This window comes from Gopherus evgoodei, chromosome 10 (assembly GCF_007399415.2).
Source record: "Gopherus evgoodei ecotype Sinaloan lineage chromosome 10, rGopEvg1_v1.p, whole genome shotgun sequence".
In the NCBI taxonomy this organism is placed as follows: domain Eukaryota; kingdom Metazoa; phylum Chordata; order Testudines; family Testudinidae; genus Gopherus; species Gopherus evgoodei.
In genome coordinates, this window is record NC_044331.1 from 7865374 (window position 1) to 7879967 (window position 14594).

Consider the following 14594-nt stretch of genomic DNA (forward strand, 5'->3'; position numbering starts at 1 on the left):
CTACACGGCTTTCTCTTCTGACTTAATTCCCTGCTCTTGCTGTATTTATTAACTAGTAGGAGTTTTAATGTAACATTTTATAAATCCTTTTTGGACTTAAAAAAAAAATTGCTGCAGCCCTTGACTGCTGGCTAAACATAGCCTTGGTTTCTGTTTGTTTATATCCTGTGCTTCCCCAGACTAGAGTCGCCAGGTTTAGCAAAAATTTAAGTTTACCTCTCATTATAGTAACTGTTTGTTTTAGCAAACTTTACAGCTGCCAGTACTGAGAACACAATGTGAGTCCCACATGGTGTGACTGCAGGACAGAGGCTCCTCATAGACCGAAAAATCCTGCTGAGGACCTTGATAAGGCAAAGCTCCTCTGACATGAATGCTCCAAGCTGCTGAACTAATTTTTACCTCATCATTTCTGTTTTGCAGCCAAGGGGAAGGCATTGTTAAAAGACAATGTTAATTACCTGTTGCAACTTCATAAAAATTTGGGCTTGATTCTGATCTGACTCACTCCAGTTCCTCTCTGGTGTAGCATCATTAACATAATTGAAGATGCTCTTGATTTTTAAAGGGGGGCGGTGGGGCTGAAATCAGAATCTAGTTTAGTGTCTACATTTAACTAGAGACCCCTGGCTGAGTGACTAGAAGCAACGCACACCATTTAGTGGATGTTCTTGTTCCAGCATTGAGAAGGGTTGAGTACTTTGACTTACTGAGGAGAAAGCAGCCTAGCCACATGAGGGTGAAATTTTGTTACACTTACGAGGGTGCATCTGGGACTAATTTAAATTCTCCTGTGGAAAGACCTACAATGTGTGGCATTGCTAACCATCTCAGATCACTTTGGATAGTCTTGGCCTTCCCCGTCCAGGGGCCTGTGCAGGAATAAAAATGTGACCCCTTTTTTCGGGGAGGGGGGCACATTCTGTGCTTCTCCCAGGGAAGGAGGAGCTTGCTATCTCTTTAGGGGCCCCACTGGGAACCCTGTGCTTCCTCCCCCCATCTACCCCCGCTGTGGGGTAGCCTGTACTCCCACCACCACCGGGGACCTCTTGCTCCCCCTCGACCAATCCTGTCCTGGCCTACCCCAACCCCAGAGGCTCTGCTCACTGCTGCACTACTATTGTTTAGGAGGATTATCCTATCATCTCATCTGCTAATTGGTGGAGGCAGAGACGGGGGGGGGGGCTTGGTGATGGAGGAGGGGATCTGGGTGCCCAGTGCGGCAGCTAAGAACTCTGCTGGGGCATGTGCTGGGAGCAGACCTCTGGTATGAGAGCTGGGGGGTGGGAAGATCCCTGCCATGAGGCTGGAGCAGCTGCCAGAGGAGTTTGCTCTCTTCCTGTAGCCCTGGGGGCAGAGGAGTTCTGTGCCCCCACCAATTACTGGGGGGGCATGTCCCTGCTTGCCCCCCCCCACACCCCCGTTGTGCTCACCCCTCTCTCTGTCCATTCTGGATCAAGTAGATTAGATCAATTAATGAGCAAAGTAGCTTCCCTTGTGCATGTCTGAAATCGAACTAGAACTATGGTTAACATAGCATTTGTGGCCCTTCTCATGTTAAAAGTGAAGTGAAATAATCCTCCCTACACCTATGAAAGGGACATTGATTAGTGTTATTGTTTAAAGATGGGGTAACTTAGACCAGGTCGATACTGGAAGGGATTTGCTGGCACCCTCTTAATGTAGATTCTGCTTATACAAGCATAAAATGCTTTGGCCAATATGGGTGTGTCTGCACTACCATTAAAATCACATGGCTGCCAGCTGACTTGGGTGAAGGGGCTCTTTAATTGTGATGTAGACATCTGGGCTCTGGCTCTAGGACCCTGTGAGGAGGGGAGGGTCCCAGAGCTCTGGACTGTCAGCTGAGCCAGGATGTCTACGCAACAGTTAAACAGCCCTGCAGCCTGAGCCCAAGCCAGCTAATTCAGGCCAGCCACGGACATCGAATTGCAGTGTATATACCAGGGATCCGCAACCTTTGGCACACAGCCTGCCAGGCTAATGGGGGCTTTTGGAAGCAGCAGCCAGCACATCCCTCGGCCCACACTGCTTCCTGCAGCCCCTATTGGCCTGGAGCACCGAACCGCAGCCAGTGGGAGCCTAAATTGGCCAAACCTGCGGTCATGGCTGGTAAACAAACCGTCCCGGCCCACCAGGGTGCTTACCCTGGTGGGCTGCATGCCAAAGGTTGCCGATCCCTGGTATATACCCTATAGCTTATTCTGGCACCCTGAGCAATATAAGCCATACTGGCAAAAGCACCTTTATGTCAGTTGAACAACATCTATACTAGGGCTTTTGCTAGTATAGAAACATTGCCAAAAAAAAAATCCTCTCCCTAACTGTACTGGCAAATTTCTAGTGTAGATCTGGCCTTAGGGACCAGCTGATGTCAGTGGTCCAAGTTCACGCTGAAAGTCAGTGATGCAGCAGTAAAGTCCTTAATCCTGTATCAAACTGAATGCATGTGAGTTAGTGCCACTGACTTAAATGGGGCTAACCCACTTTGATTTGAGTGAGACTACCTACATATGTGCTTAACATATTAGCATGCAACTGGTCCATACCCAGCAAAGCAGAGTCAGGATTAGAATCTGGGACCAGTGTGCAGTCCGCCTGTGATGGCCTGGCATCGATCTCTTGCAAGTGCCCTTTGTGATCAGGTGTGTCTGCAGTCTTTAAACTGTCCTGGTATTGGGCCATACCTCCACAGCTTCCTCCATGGAGGCAGTGGTTTCTCCCTCTTACTTTGTTCTGGCCCCGGCTCTCCAACTGGGCCTTTTAACAGTTCAGTTTCCCTTCTGGGGGCTTATCACTTTCTGAGAGTAGGCCACATCCCCAGTGGCCTATGGGGGGACCCAGACCCTCCCACTACTCCCAGTCACAGCCCAGGAACCCTAGGAATAGCAGCCATATGCCACCATGTCCCTTTAACTACACTGCTTTCAATCCCTGGGCTACTTCCCCATGGTCCCATCCTTTGCCAAAGCATCACCCTTATCTCAGGGGCTCATTTGAGTTCAGACCCAGCAGCCAGCCAGAGCTCTTCCTTGAGCCCCCAGTCCCTGTCAGCACTGAGCTGTCCAGGGTACTGCAGTTCCCTTTAGCCAGCCAGGAGCACCACTGCACTCCTCTAGCCCCAGCAAGGAACTGCCTGTCTCTAGCTTTGCAGCTCCTTTTATATGGTCCTTCTGGGCCCTGATTGGCTGCTTCTCCTGCAGTCTCTCTGGCTGCTTGGAGGACTCCTCTACTGCTCCTTTCGTGGGATAGGAGTGGCAGGACACTGAGGCCTCCAGCAAAGGCCTAGTCTCCCCCCACCCCGCCATCACACTGCTACTCTAGTCCAGTGCAGCCACTTTCCAAACCAGCTTTGCCTGATGGCTCTGCCAATATGCATGACTGCTTTTAATTATTAAAAGGGGGTAATTTAATTTAAAGACGTGCAGGCTAAATTTTATTTTAACAAGGTGCAGTTGTATGCCTCTCTGTCCCCCTCTCATCCCGCTCCATTCTTATTTCATGTGGCTTAGAGCTCAGCCCTGTGTTTGTTTGTCTTGGAAGGTGTTTAAAGTCTATTTTTTTTTAAAACAAGAATGGAGGGTGGGGTGGGGGTGGGAGAACCTACCATTCCCTAGCACTTAGCCCGCTTCAGGAGACTCCAAAGCAGCAGGCTATTGCACAGCATTTGCAGTCACTGTAACTTGTTCCTGAGGAAGCTTTTTTCCCTCATCACCACAATATGCGCTGCGGCTTTGTGGCAATTTTTGTGGCAAAGTTTTTCTGCCTTTGGTGTAGCAGCTGCCTTTGAAGGCTCATTCCTGACATGGCAGCTGGTGGTCCCTTACTTTCTTTACGGGAACTCCTGGACCCTTCCCTAGCATCACACAGCTGGCTTCCTTGCTGACAGCTGGTAGCTGTCTATAGTGAAGTCAGGACTATGTGAACTGTTATTTTGCGAGGTGGATAGATGGCTGATGCAGTATTAATGGCTTTGGTGCATTGCTCTCATCGATTTGCTTTGCTTTGTGTCCTCTGCCATTTTTTTCTGGGGAGAGTCTGGTGTGGGTTTTTTTTTTTTCTTTGAAGACATGCTAGAGTTACTGCCATTTCTGAGCTTCTGGGATCCTTAATTATAGGCCCGATGCTGCTACCACAGAAACCAATGGCAAAGTGACAGCGTGGCTTCCTCAAGAGCCCAAGACTGCAGTGGGAGCGGGCTCAGCTGCTTCATAGACCCGTACAGATTCTCAGCTGGGTGACACGGTTCTCTTTGTGGCTGGGTGGGGGAAGTCCGCAAATCAGCCTCTCTGGCTGCCAGGGATCGTTGGGTATGGGAAGTCACAAGAAAAGCTGAGCATCTCAAGCTGTGTGTGGGTGGAAGATTTCTCCATCCCTAACTCACTGTGCGTGTTGATTTTTTGTTTTTTGTTTTGTTTTGCACAGATTGGGAACTTGGAGAACTATTACCACTTTCACCACAGCAGGACGATAAGGCGCTCGACACTCAGCAGTCGAGGCCGGCACAACTTTCTCCGGATGGATCCCAAGGTATGGCCCCTGTTGGCAACACTGCCCCCTCAGGAGCCAAGCTGCCATGGACTCCTGCATCCTCCTCCCCTTCTCACCCCATAGGTGGGAGGTGATGTACAAGGCCCCGAGCACAAGACAACACTGAAACAAGCAGCAGCACGGCCTGTGCATTGTCATAGGGAGTCCCTCAGGTTTGTTGGGCAAGCTGCTGCAGAGAGGTAAGGATGCCTTATGGCTTCTTTCCCTCCCCCCAGAAAATATCCCAAGTCCAGGCCCTTGATTGTGTATTGTTTGTTTTAGAGACCTCTTGTTAATTCTGCCTCCCCTCTCCCTTTTGTGTTTATTGGGCTGGCTTGGGGTAAGGAGCATCCCCCTTTGGGTCTAAAACCAGATGGTACGGCCCCAAGTTCATCAGTGCCCCGATGGATCATCTCGTGTCTGTGCCCCTCTTCACCACCCTTTCCTATCCACCTGCTGGAGCGTGTGACATTCGTCTGTGTATTTCTTAGGTCAGTTGGATGTGTTTCCATACAAATGGCTACACTCTGCATTATGTACTTGTAGGGTTTTTTATTATGAAAAACTTTAGAGGTGCTTATGCAAGAACCATTAAATCTGTGAACATCTTGTCAGAACACAGTGTGACTATGTCCTCTGAATCAGAAGGGGTTCGATGGCACATGCCCTGCAGCCTTGAGGACACATTGTACAGATTAGTATTTAGTGCCGTAAGACAGTTGTGGAAGTAACATGAACTTTTGCAAAACTATCCTTGTGCTCGGTCTTTGTCCCATGCTAAATACATTGCAAATGCTCTACACTCTCAATGATCACCTTCTTTGTATCCATCTCTTCACAATTTTCTCTTCAGTCCCTCCACTATGCCCGCAAACAAAAGCAGCATTCTATAAAAGCCTGATTCCACAGAGGATGTGGGGGAGTTCTGCCACAAGGCCTAAACACTGTCATATATTTCTCATTCTAGTTAAATATATCTGTACGATGGTGTATATAGCGCAACGAGTGGCCTTGTAACTGTTTGGTTCTCGATGATAAAGATCTTTGGTATGCTCTGATGCGAAGCTTGTATTTGAATGGTTTGTCTTAAAGAGCCTGGTTTCTTTATTTGCAGCATACAATTGAGCGTGATTACAGACATATTGTAAATCCAGCATGTTATCCTTGATACCACATGCTCTGTAATTGGTGAATCATTTGACAAGCAGGGTATGTTTATCAGTGATTGAAAATACTTACAAGTGACTAAATATTAACATCTGCCTTAAGGAAATTTTTTTTTAAAAACGGTTAAGGAAACTTTCCAATACAGAAATTGCATTGTATGCTGTGAGTGTTGATTTAGTTGTCATAACGTTTGCTGTCTTAATGGTTGCTATGTATGAAATCTTTGACTACAAGCATATGTTGCTCTGTTCTAGAGCAGCCTAAGAGATTTCTATCATGGTTGAATTGCCAGAAGTCAGTGTTCAAGAAATTAAAAATTCAGAACAAATGAAATCTATGGCAGTGGTGGGGTGTAGTTGGAAAGTTACATTTTTTTTGCTTCTGATGCTATTCTTTTCTCCTACCAACTTTTATAAACCTTGCATTAGTCTGTGCAAAAATATAAAGAGAATTCATGTTTTTTTCTAAATTTTTGTATTAAAAGCTGAAATAAACATGGTTGCTCTTAATAGATATCTGATGCCATTCTTAAAAAAATCTAATACTCCAGCAGAGATTCCTGTATGTATTGGAGTTGACAGAAGTTTGTGGGAACTTTTGTTTCCCTGGACTCCAGCACTGAGCACAGAATGAGAAGACTGCTCCTCGATAGAGTGTGTTCTGTTTCAAGTAAGCTAAAGAGAGCAATGGCAGATCCTAGTTGGTGCATAATGGTAGGGTGACCAGATGTCCCATTTTTTTTAAAGGTACAGTGCCATTTTTTTGGACTTTTTCTTATATAGGCTCCCACCCCCATCCTGTTTTTCACAGTTGTTAACCCTAACCCCTAGGTAACCCTACTTAATGGTATGTGGGTGGTTTTTTGTTTTTTTTTTTTTTTAAACCTGACATCAGGCAAAACCCAGTGTGAAAAGCAAGAGTTATCACTCGGGTCCTGATCCACAGTGCACTGAAGGCAGTGGGAGTTTCCTTACCGACTTCAATGGGTTTTGGAGCAGGCCTTCTGGGACTGACGCTATGCTGGTTTATACAGCAGAGGGACAGATTCTCATCTTGTGTAAACCAGGAAAACTCCTTTTACTTCAATGGAGCTATGACCATATAAACTGACTGAACATCTGGCCTAAGGTAGGGCAGATTGGTGTAAATGACCTATTTTTACTCTTGCATTTAGAGGGGAAAATCTGTTAAATGTGTACATTCGATGCATCTTATTTACTTCATTAATTTGTATACATGCACTGACCTCCATCTTAGTAAGATGGACTGTCTTTCAGTATTAGAATTAGAAGCAGTTATCAAGGTATAATATATCTTAATGGAAAGACAGGTATCCATGATGTACTGGGCCTTCATGTAAAGGTTGAGTATCTGTGGCAAAGCCAGTATGCCTGCTGGAGGTGACATGCTACTGAAGCAATATGCTCCACTTCTTAGGCCCTGTAGGTGAGGTGTGGGGGGGAATGTTGTTTTGTATTGTACAGAGGAGAGAGAATTGGGACCCTTGGTCTCTTTTTCCCAGCTGTGCCACTGATCTGATTTGCTCTATGGCCTTGGACAAGTCACTTAACCTATCTGTGCCTCAGTTTATATCTATGAAAAATAGCTACAAAGCTTACCTACTTCATTAGCACATTGAAAGGCTTCATTAAGTTATGTAAAACTCTTTGAAATCCTCAGGTAAAAGATATTAATGGACAAAGTATAATGTTATTATTAAGACTTTCCTGTTGACTCAGGATAACAAATTATATTGTTGTTTCCTTGTAAGACCTACATGGAGGAGCAACTATTACTAGTTAAACTGCTATTAAAAGGGATTTACAGTTAAATATATAAACGGAACCTCCAACAAACTATTGGTAACATTCGCACATAGACTGTTGTCATAAACAGTGTTGCCAACAGAAAGGAAAAATGAACAATCTGAACATTCCAACTATTGCTGGAAATAAGATACAATTGACTGATTGTTTCCAAGTGTTCTAATTAAACTTTATAGCCCTGGGGGATGTATACAGGCATCTGAACATATTATGAATTCAGATCTGCAATTGAAATACCTCCCTTCTAAATTAGCCTAGTTTAGTTCAAATCAATTAGCTTTTAGTCTATTAATATTGCTTACCTAGCTCTACTGATTGACAGTCAGTTAAATTAATGTAGGTTTACAGGCATTTGTTATTACCTTGAATTCAAGATCCATTATTTGCCTTTTTTTTTTTTTTTCCTCCCATCCATTTGCAAATCATTTGGAAGTGCGTTGGCAGTTTGAATGGTGCATAATTAGTAATCATAAAATGGTAAATATTATGAAGTTGTATTACTGCAAAGCATACAGAAACAAACAGAAAAATTTGCAACAGCTTGAATGAAATAGCAAAGATGGAAACAAACGCAGAAGTCCTAAAGAACTAAAGAATTCAGCTGTCTGCAGATGCTTTATCTGTTTGCTGTCATCCATTCAGCTGTTTTATTTACACCATTATTTGTTTGCATGACAGCAGCATCTTGAGGTCCCAGCTGGGGCTACATTGTATTAGGCACTTTGCTATGGCATAGTAGGAAACAGTCCCTGCCCCAAAGACCTTACAATCTTAAGACAAAAAAGAGTAGGTGGGGAGATGGGAACAACTGAGTGAAGGTCAGGAGCAGAGCTCTGTTCTCCTGACTCCTAGCTCAGTGTCCTCACTAGACCATGCTGCCCTCCCCACATGCTAGCACCATGGCAGCTCCTTTCCTTAGTCAGCCGCAGTGGGAGTGCTGGCATAGACTAGCAGCTGGTCTACAGTCGTATTCCCACCACTGCTACCATTGGTGGGGGATCTGAAGGGAAGACGCTAGTGTAGACGCTAGATGTTCTCTATTGGATAAAAATGCCTTTATGGTTGTTGGAATTTGAAATCCTCTCATCGTTATTACAAATGATGCAACCAGAAGGAAAGGTGGGTCTTCCCTCACCAAAGTAACTACCTGGGGGGATGGCTTTCTTCACCAAAATCTCTTAGCCCAAATACATTTCTTTAGGGCTGTTCTGGGTCGTTGTCGGAATCTGGCCTTCCCTACCCTTATTGGCTAAGCGTTAATGGAGATCACATGTCTGCCTGAGGCCTTGTTGTCATATCAGAAAAAGGTGAATTCTTAACTCAAGTTAGGTCACTCAAGATAAAGGTTTTAACTCATGTGAGCACTACAAACTGCCTTCCTATTGCTAGGATAGTGCGGAGTTACCTGCCTTGAGTTAAATCACCTTTTTGATTTCACAAAGACAAGGCCTGAAGCAGCCAAGCTAAAGGGTTGGTCAGAGTTGTTCTAGGTCTTTGCTACAGTAGGAAATTGGCCCATTACTGCTGTGTATTGACTAACACCGAACACAGGCTTTGTCCCGTCCACACCAGCAGTTAGTGTGTTCAGTACTAGTTCAGGGGCATCTGTTGCTGACAGCCAGTTAGGCAATGGGTCTGTTTCCCACTGTAGATGGGACTTTCCTGTCAAAATGGTCACCTGAAGCCTATTGCTGGGATGTGGGTGGTGCCAATATTACTCATGCGCTTTACAAAGTAGGTCAGTATCAATTGTTAACACTCTTGGCCCAGTCCACACTAGCTGACTTAGACCGGCCTGCACTCCCAACTTTTCATGAGGTTTGTAACCAGGTGAGGGTCAGGGTTGGCCCTAAACATGCTTTGTGCTAACACAGAGCAGGGTTAAGATATGGCTGGTAACTATGCCAGCTGAACCTGGGTCTCTCTTCCTATTGGCCTAGGCTGGCAGATGGGTGCTTTCTGGCAACTAGGTTGTAGCACTGTTTTGTAGTGTGGACGTGCGCTGTAACAGAGTTGGCCAGTGTTTTTCTCCTCTCAGCTGTCTGTCTGGTAGAGCATCTGAGTGCATTCTGCCACATGCTGCTGCTCTGTAGTCATGTCCTCTGGGCACTCTACCACCTGCTAAGGATTATGGGATGGCTGTCCAGAATTCACAGCTACAAACTCATTTAGGTTGTGCAGCAGGAGTGAGTAGACAGACATGATTTTCTGGTGGGGGTTTGGATTGGAGGGGGAGAAACTGTGTGGACACAACCATGTTTGAGTAACAGGGTCTGAGGAGTGTCATCGACTCACTTAATATATGCAATTGTATGCTTAGCTCAAACTGGGATTAAATCAAGTTAAAACTATCTCAAATCCTGCTCTACTACAGTTGTTGTGCCTGTGATAGTTATGAAATAGCTGGTCCTGACATGGTTACAGCCATGCTTCATTTTGTAATGCTACTGTTTTAAAACAACAACAACAAAAAACCCACACACATCTACTGGCCCCAGTCAGGGTTGGGGCCACAGCATGCTAGGCACTGTATAGACACATAGTAAAAGACAGTCCCTGCCCCCAAAGAGCTTCCAACCTATATAGACAAGATAAATATAAACAGGTAGATGACTTTTTTTTTTTAAAGGAACTAAAACTGTAATTCCCACCCTATCTGCTCCTCCAGCTCATTCCTTAGTCTAGATTGGGGGTCTCAAACTTCATTGCACTGTGACCCCCTTCTGACCAGGGGCGGCTCTAGCTTTTTTTGCTGCCCAGGCATGGCAGGCAGTCTGCCTTTGGTGGTGCGCCTGTGGGAGGTCCCCAGTCCTGCGGCTTCAGCATACCCGCTGCCGAATTGCCACCGAATCTGCGGGACCAGGGACCTCCCACAGGCAAGCCCCGGAAGGCTGCCTGACTGCCACCCTCGCAGGGACCGGCAGGGCGTCCCCCGTGGCTTGCTGCCCCAGGCACGCGCTTGGAGCGCTGGTGCGTGGAGCCGCCACTGCTTCTGACAACAAAAATTACTACATGACCCCAGGAGGGGGGACTGAAGCCTGAGCCCACCCGAGCCCTGCTGGCCTGGATGGGGAGGAGCAAGGGCTTTCAGACCCAAGTGGGGGGCCTGTAACCTGAGCCCCACCACCCAGGGCCAAAGCCAGGGCTGGGATCCACTTTGGGGTCCCAACTCAGCCTGAGAACCACTGGTTTATATCTCTCCCCAGAGAGAAGGTCTGTGGCTGACTTATCTGCCAGCCCAACAGAGCTGTAAAGGAAAACGAACTTACTAACCCTTTCATTTAGCTGCTGACATTTCTTTGTTAATGTAGGCAGGATTCTCACCATGTGAAACCTTTGGATGCATCCATCTATATTACAAAATGGAACTTCATTGCAACCACATCTGCCTGATGGAACTGGAGCTCTGGGGTGGCTCTGTGTAGGGCGGCTCTGTGCCCGAATACAGGAGCGAGAAATGGGCCAAGATTTTCAAAGGTGACTAGTGATTCTGAACCCTTAATTTTTCAGCGCTCAGCTCTTTTAAAGGGGCCTGATTTTACACAAAGCACTGAGCAGCCACCCTCTGTAAATCAGGACTTTTTCACAGTGAGCACAGACTTTAACATAAGGGCAAGGGGAGTGCACAGCACACAGACATCTGTCTTGAAGGCCGATACTGCAGTTCTCTTCTTGCTGCGGTATCCTACTCCTATTTCCTCATCTAATCTCCCTTTGGAATTTTGGCTGCATTTTTTCCTTCTAGGGAAATTCTCACCCAAGCTAACCTTCCCTGAGCGATGAGTGAGTTACCCCATTCCACGTGTGCGGTCTCTTGCATACACAGTCAAAAAGGAGGACAGGGCATCTTCAGAAGTCTCAGGATTTCAAAAGATGAGATTAATTCAAGAAAAGTTATAGCTGTATAATTTTAGGGGACAGGAACTTTAAACTGTGATTTAAGTAATTGTTCTAATTCCTGGTACTGGCCACCTCCAAGCAAACTTGTCTGTCTGAAGTTGAATTTTAATCTGGGATTTGTATAGGCTACAGCTACGGGATGTAAAAATCAAATTAATCTTGGTCTGCAAAGTCACTCTGTTAAATAACTGGATCATATTCACTTGGGAGGACTTCCACCTCCACAGGAATCTAAAGAACCTGCTTTCAGCAAGTGAAGTTCTTTGTGATGGTCAGTCTGACCAATTTACCCATAATAAATAAATGTTAGGTCCCACTTTGATCTGCTCAGAGTGTTGGCAGATTAAAAGCGCAGAACAATTGAGCTGATGGAATAAGAAACATGCCGTGCTGGCTGCTGCTTCTAAAAGAACTTTTTTTAATTGAGGAAAATATTCTGAAGCACTCAGCTTTCAGACTGGGCCAAAGTATGGTTTGACACAGTATCATCGAGTTTAATTCTAAAACTATTCCAAAAGCTTGAGAGTGTAGTAACTTTGCACTTAGCCTTCTATAGCCTTATGGGAGTTGCACAGGTGCTACACACAGCACATCTGGGATAGTGTAGACTCTCTAAGGACACTTGAAGGAGAGCCAGGCTCACTCCATGATCCTCGAGGAGCAGACTTCAACACCATGCTCCCTACTGTAGAAGATAATTTGAGGAAATTCTGATTTGGCAGATGTAGAGCTTCTCACTCCTGGCCTTGGCTTGGCCTGTCAGCATGGACGCTAAATGAACGGGGAAGGGCATTGCTTTTAATGCGGGGGAGGCTGTCTCTCTTGCACACACGAACAAATTAGTGCTTCATCTGTGGGCAAGCACAATTAATGTTTGGAGACTGAAACTTCAAGAATAAAACATATTTAAAATGAAAATACAGCAGCAGAGGAGAACAGCAGCCAAAGTCTAGATGCCTGCGCTTGTCCTGGAACTGTGTGTTAAACACTGAATAGCCATTCAAATGTTTGTTTTTTTGCTGTGCTGAGAATTTGCATCCCACATGCAGATTTTGTTAAAAAAAATACCTTAAGTGGCTAAATTAATATTTACTAAAAATACATACAATCTGAATGTATTTTTTTTAATGTAGAAAAGCTTGTTCCCCTTTTTGTAGCAGCTCCATGACTGTGAATGGTTTGGGTCTGTGGCATCTGCCCCGTGTTGTCTTTGTCACCACTCCATATTAAGTGGCAGGACAAGATCAGCAATGAGGATATTAGTCCCTGAACCCATCCATCAGCTCTGGTTTGGGTTTGGTGGCTTTATTGGTACCAATGGATGATTAGGCTGGAAGACTAAAGCATTCAGAAGTACTTTTGCTGAGGAATGCCGCTACACGGTCAGCGAGCATGTGGTCACCAAAAGCTTTGGTAGCACAGTACAATCATCAGTGATAGACATAGGCTGAACATCCATTTTGATCACCTTAAGAACCTACCTCGTGATCAGTCTGGATGGGGCTCGATCTGCAAGGAGGCCAGGTGTCCCTTTGGGATTGGCCATGGTGATGATCTGTTACTACACTACAGTTTCCCTGCAAGAAGTCCAGTCTGCTGATCTACTGTCCTAGGCTCCCTCTGTTCTGCCCCTGGTGTTGTGAGTCAGAATTTGCACAGACAGCTGGGGTAGAATTGAGCAGAGCCTGATTGCATCATAGAATAGGGACTTTCGAATGTTGTTGTGAACATTCCATTCAGCCTTTATTTAATGTCCTCTTTTTAAAGTTCTGCTCTCATTTGGGGGAAACCTTTTTTCCAGTGAGTAGGTATCTATGTGAAAGCAATGTAAATTTAACAAAAGACCACAACTCTTAACTATGCCAATCTCAGACTATCCTCATCTAGTCAAATGACACAAACTACCATTGAAGCAAACGGCATTATGACGGATTCCTGGTTTGCTTGTGATATACAATGTTAGGGCTTGACTCAGCACAACAGTTGTCACTAATTTAACTAAAATCAGTTCTTACATCAGTTTAAACTGATGATGCTCCTTGTTAAACCCAGTTTATATCAGTTTAGATTAAATCCACATCAACTAAATTGATACAAGCCAGGTTTTTAAATTGAATGAAGGGTGTCCATTTAACAACCAGTTAACCAGGCCTTAGTTAAACTGGAGCAACTTTTATAGGAAGATGCTAAAGCCTTGGGGGAAGGCACCAGATATAGCAAATATAGGAAGCTGACCTAGAGTTATGAGTGTTGAGAAGAAATACAGGGGTGCAGCAAAAGACTGAGCTACTAAAGAATCAGAGCTGTGCAAAATCCATCCGAGTTGCTAGATATTCAATGGGAAAAGAAGGCACCAGTCCATTTATCTGGGGGTGGTGGGGAGGGAATGTTGGCATCCACTTTACTGTTAGACGTCAAAGGTCCTTTTAAAAAGTTGGTGTTGTGATAGTCCTGTGTGTAACAGGGCTATCAGCGAGGGTCTGGTGGTGTAATTATAGCTACATCCTCTGGTGCAGGAGACCAAGAACCAATACTGAAATGCCGAAACTAAGGAGGGAAAAGGCACTGGCAGATGGAGGAGGGAAAACTCCAGATCCGAATGCTACAACACAGAACAGGCACTTATTGCCAGATTTCAGGCCAAGGGCTTTTGGAGGCAGCCTGGGATATTTTCCTCCCAAATGGAGAATTTTCCACGACAACCTGTTTGCAGGTGGAGCATCTCAATGCTCCACTGTCTCCTGGAACAACAGATAAAGAATACAGACCCAGCTAGGAAATCTGAGGACTGGAGTGGGACTTTTAAAAACTTGGGGTAGTGACAGATCATTTAGGGTTCTGAAAAATGTAGTAATTTATAACTTGTTTCCTGTGGCTAAACTTTAGTTTAAAAAAAGAGATATAAGGAGCTTGTGTCTTTGGGATCAGAGAGTGGCAGAATCTATGCGATGACTGTCAGGTGAGTTAGCTGCTGCACAGCTGGGGCTGGAACCAGAATTAAGCCAGGTAGTTTCTGACATGCAGCCCTGTACTCAGATCACATGACAATGAGTACTGTAAATGTACTGTAGTAACTCTACCAAAAGCAGTAAGATCTTCCCTTAGTGATGAGTCCTGCCTCCAGGCTCTGCTATTACTACTTTCCTGAGA

General features: G+C 45.3%; 1 protein-coding gene across 11 annotated transcripts in view; it reads left to right on the top strand.

Moving 5' to 3' along the window:
- Positions 1-14594, top strand: part of PCSK6 (proprotein convertase subtilisin/kexin type 6) — a 154321-nt gene that overhangs the window by 62094 nt on the left and 77633 nt on the right. For 9 of the 11 annotated variants that reach the window (XR_004002337.1, XM_030577701.1, XM_030577707.1 and 6 more), the window contains one exon: positions 4447-4551. Coding sequence is in view for 7 of the 11 variants with exons in the window: in XM_030577700.1 (XP_030433560.1) it covers positions 4447-4551 (105 nt within the window). In the remaining 4 variants the exon portion in view is untranslated. Of the gene's footprint in view, positions 1-4446; positions 4552-5701; positions 5761-10981; positions 11022-14594 lie in introns of those variants that run through there. The other 2 variants (XM_030577708.1, XM_030577709.1) reach the window with 2 other exon arrangements.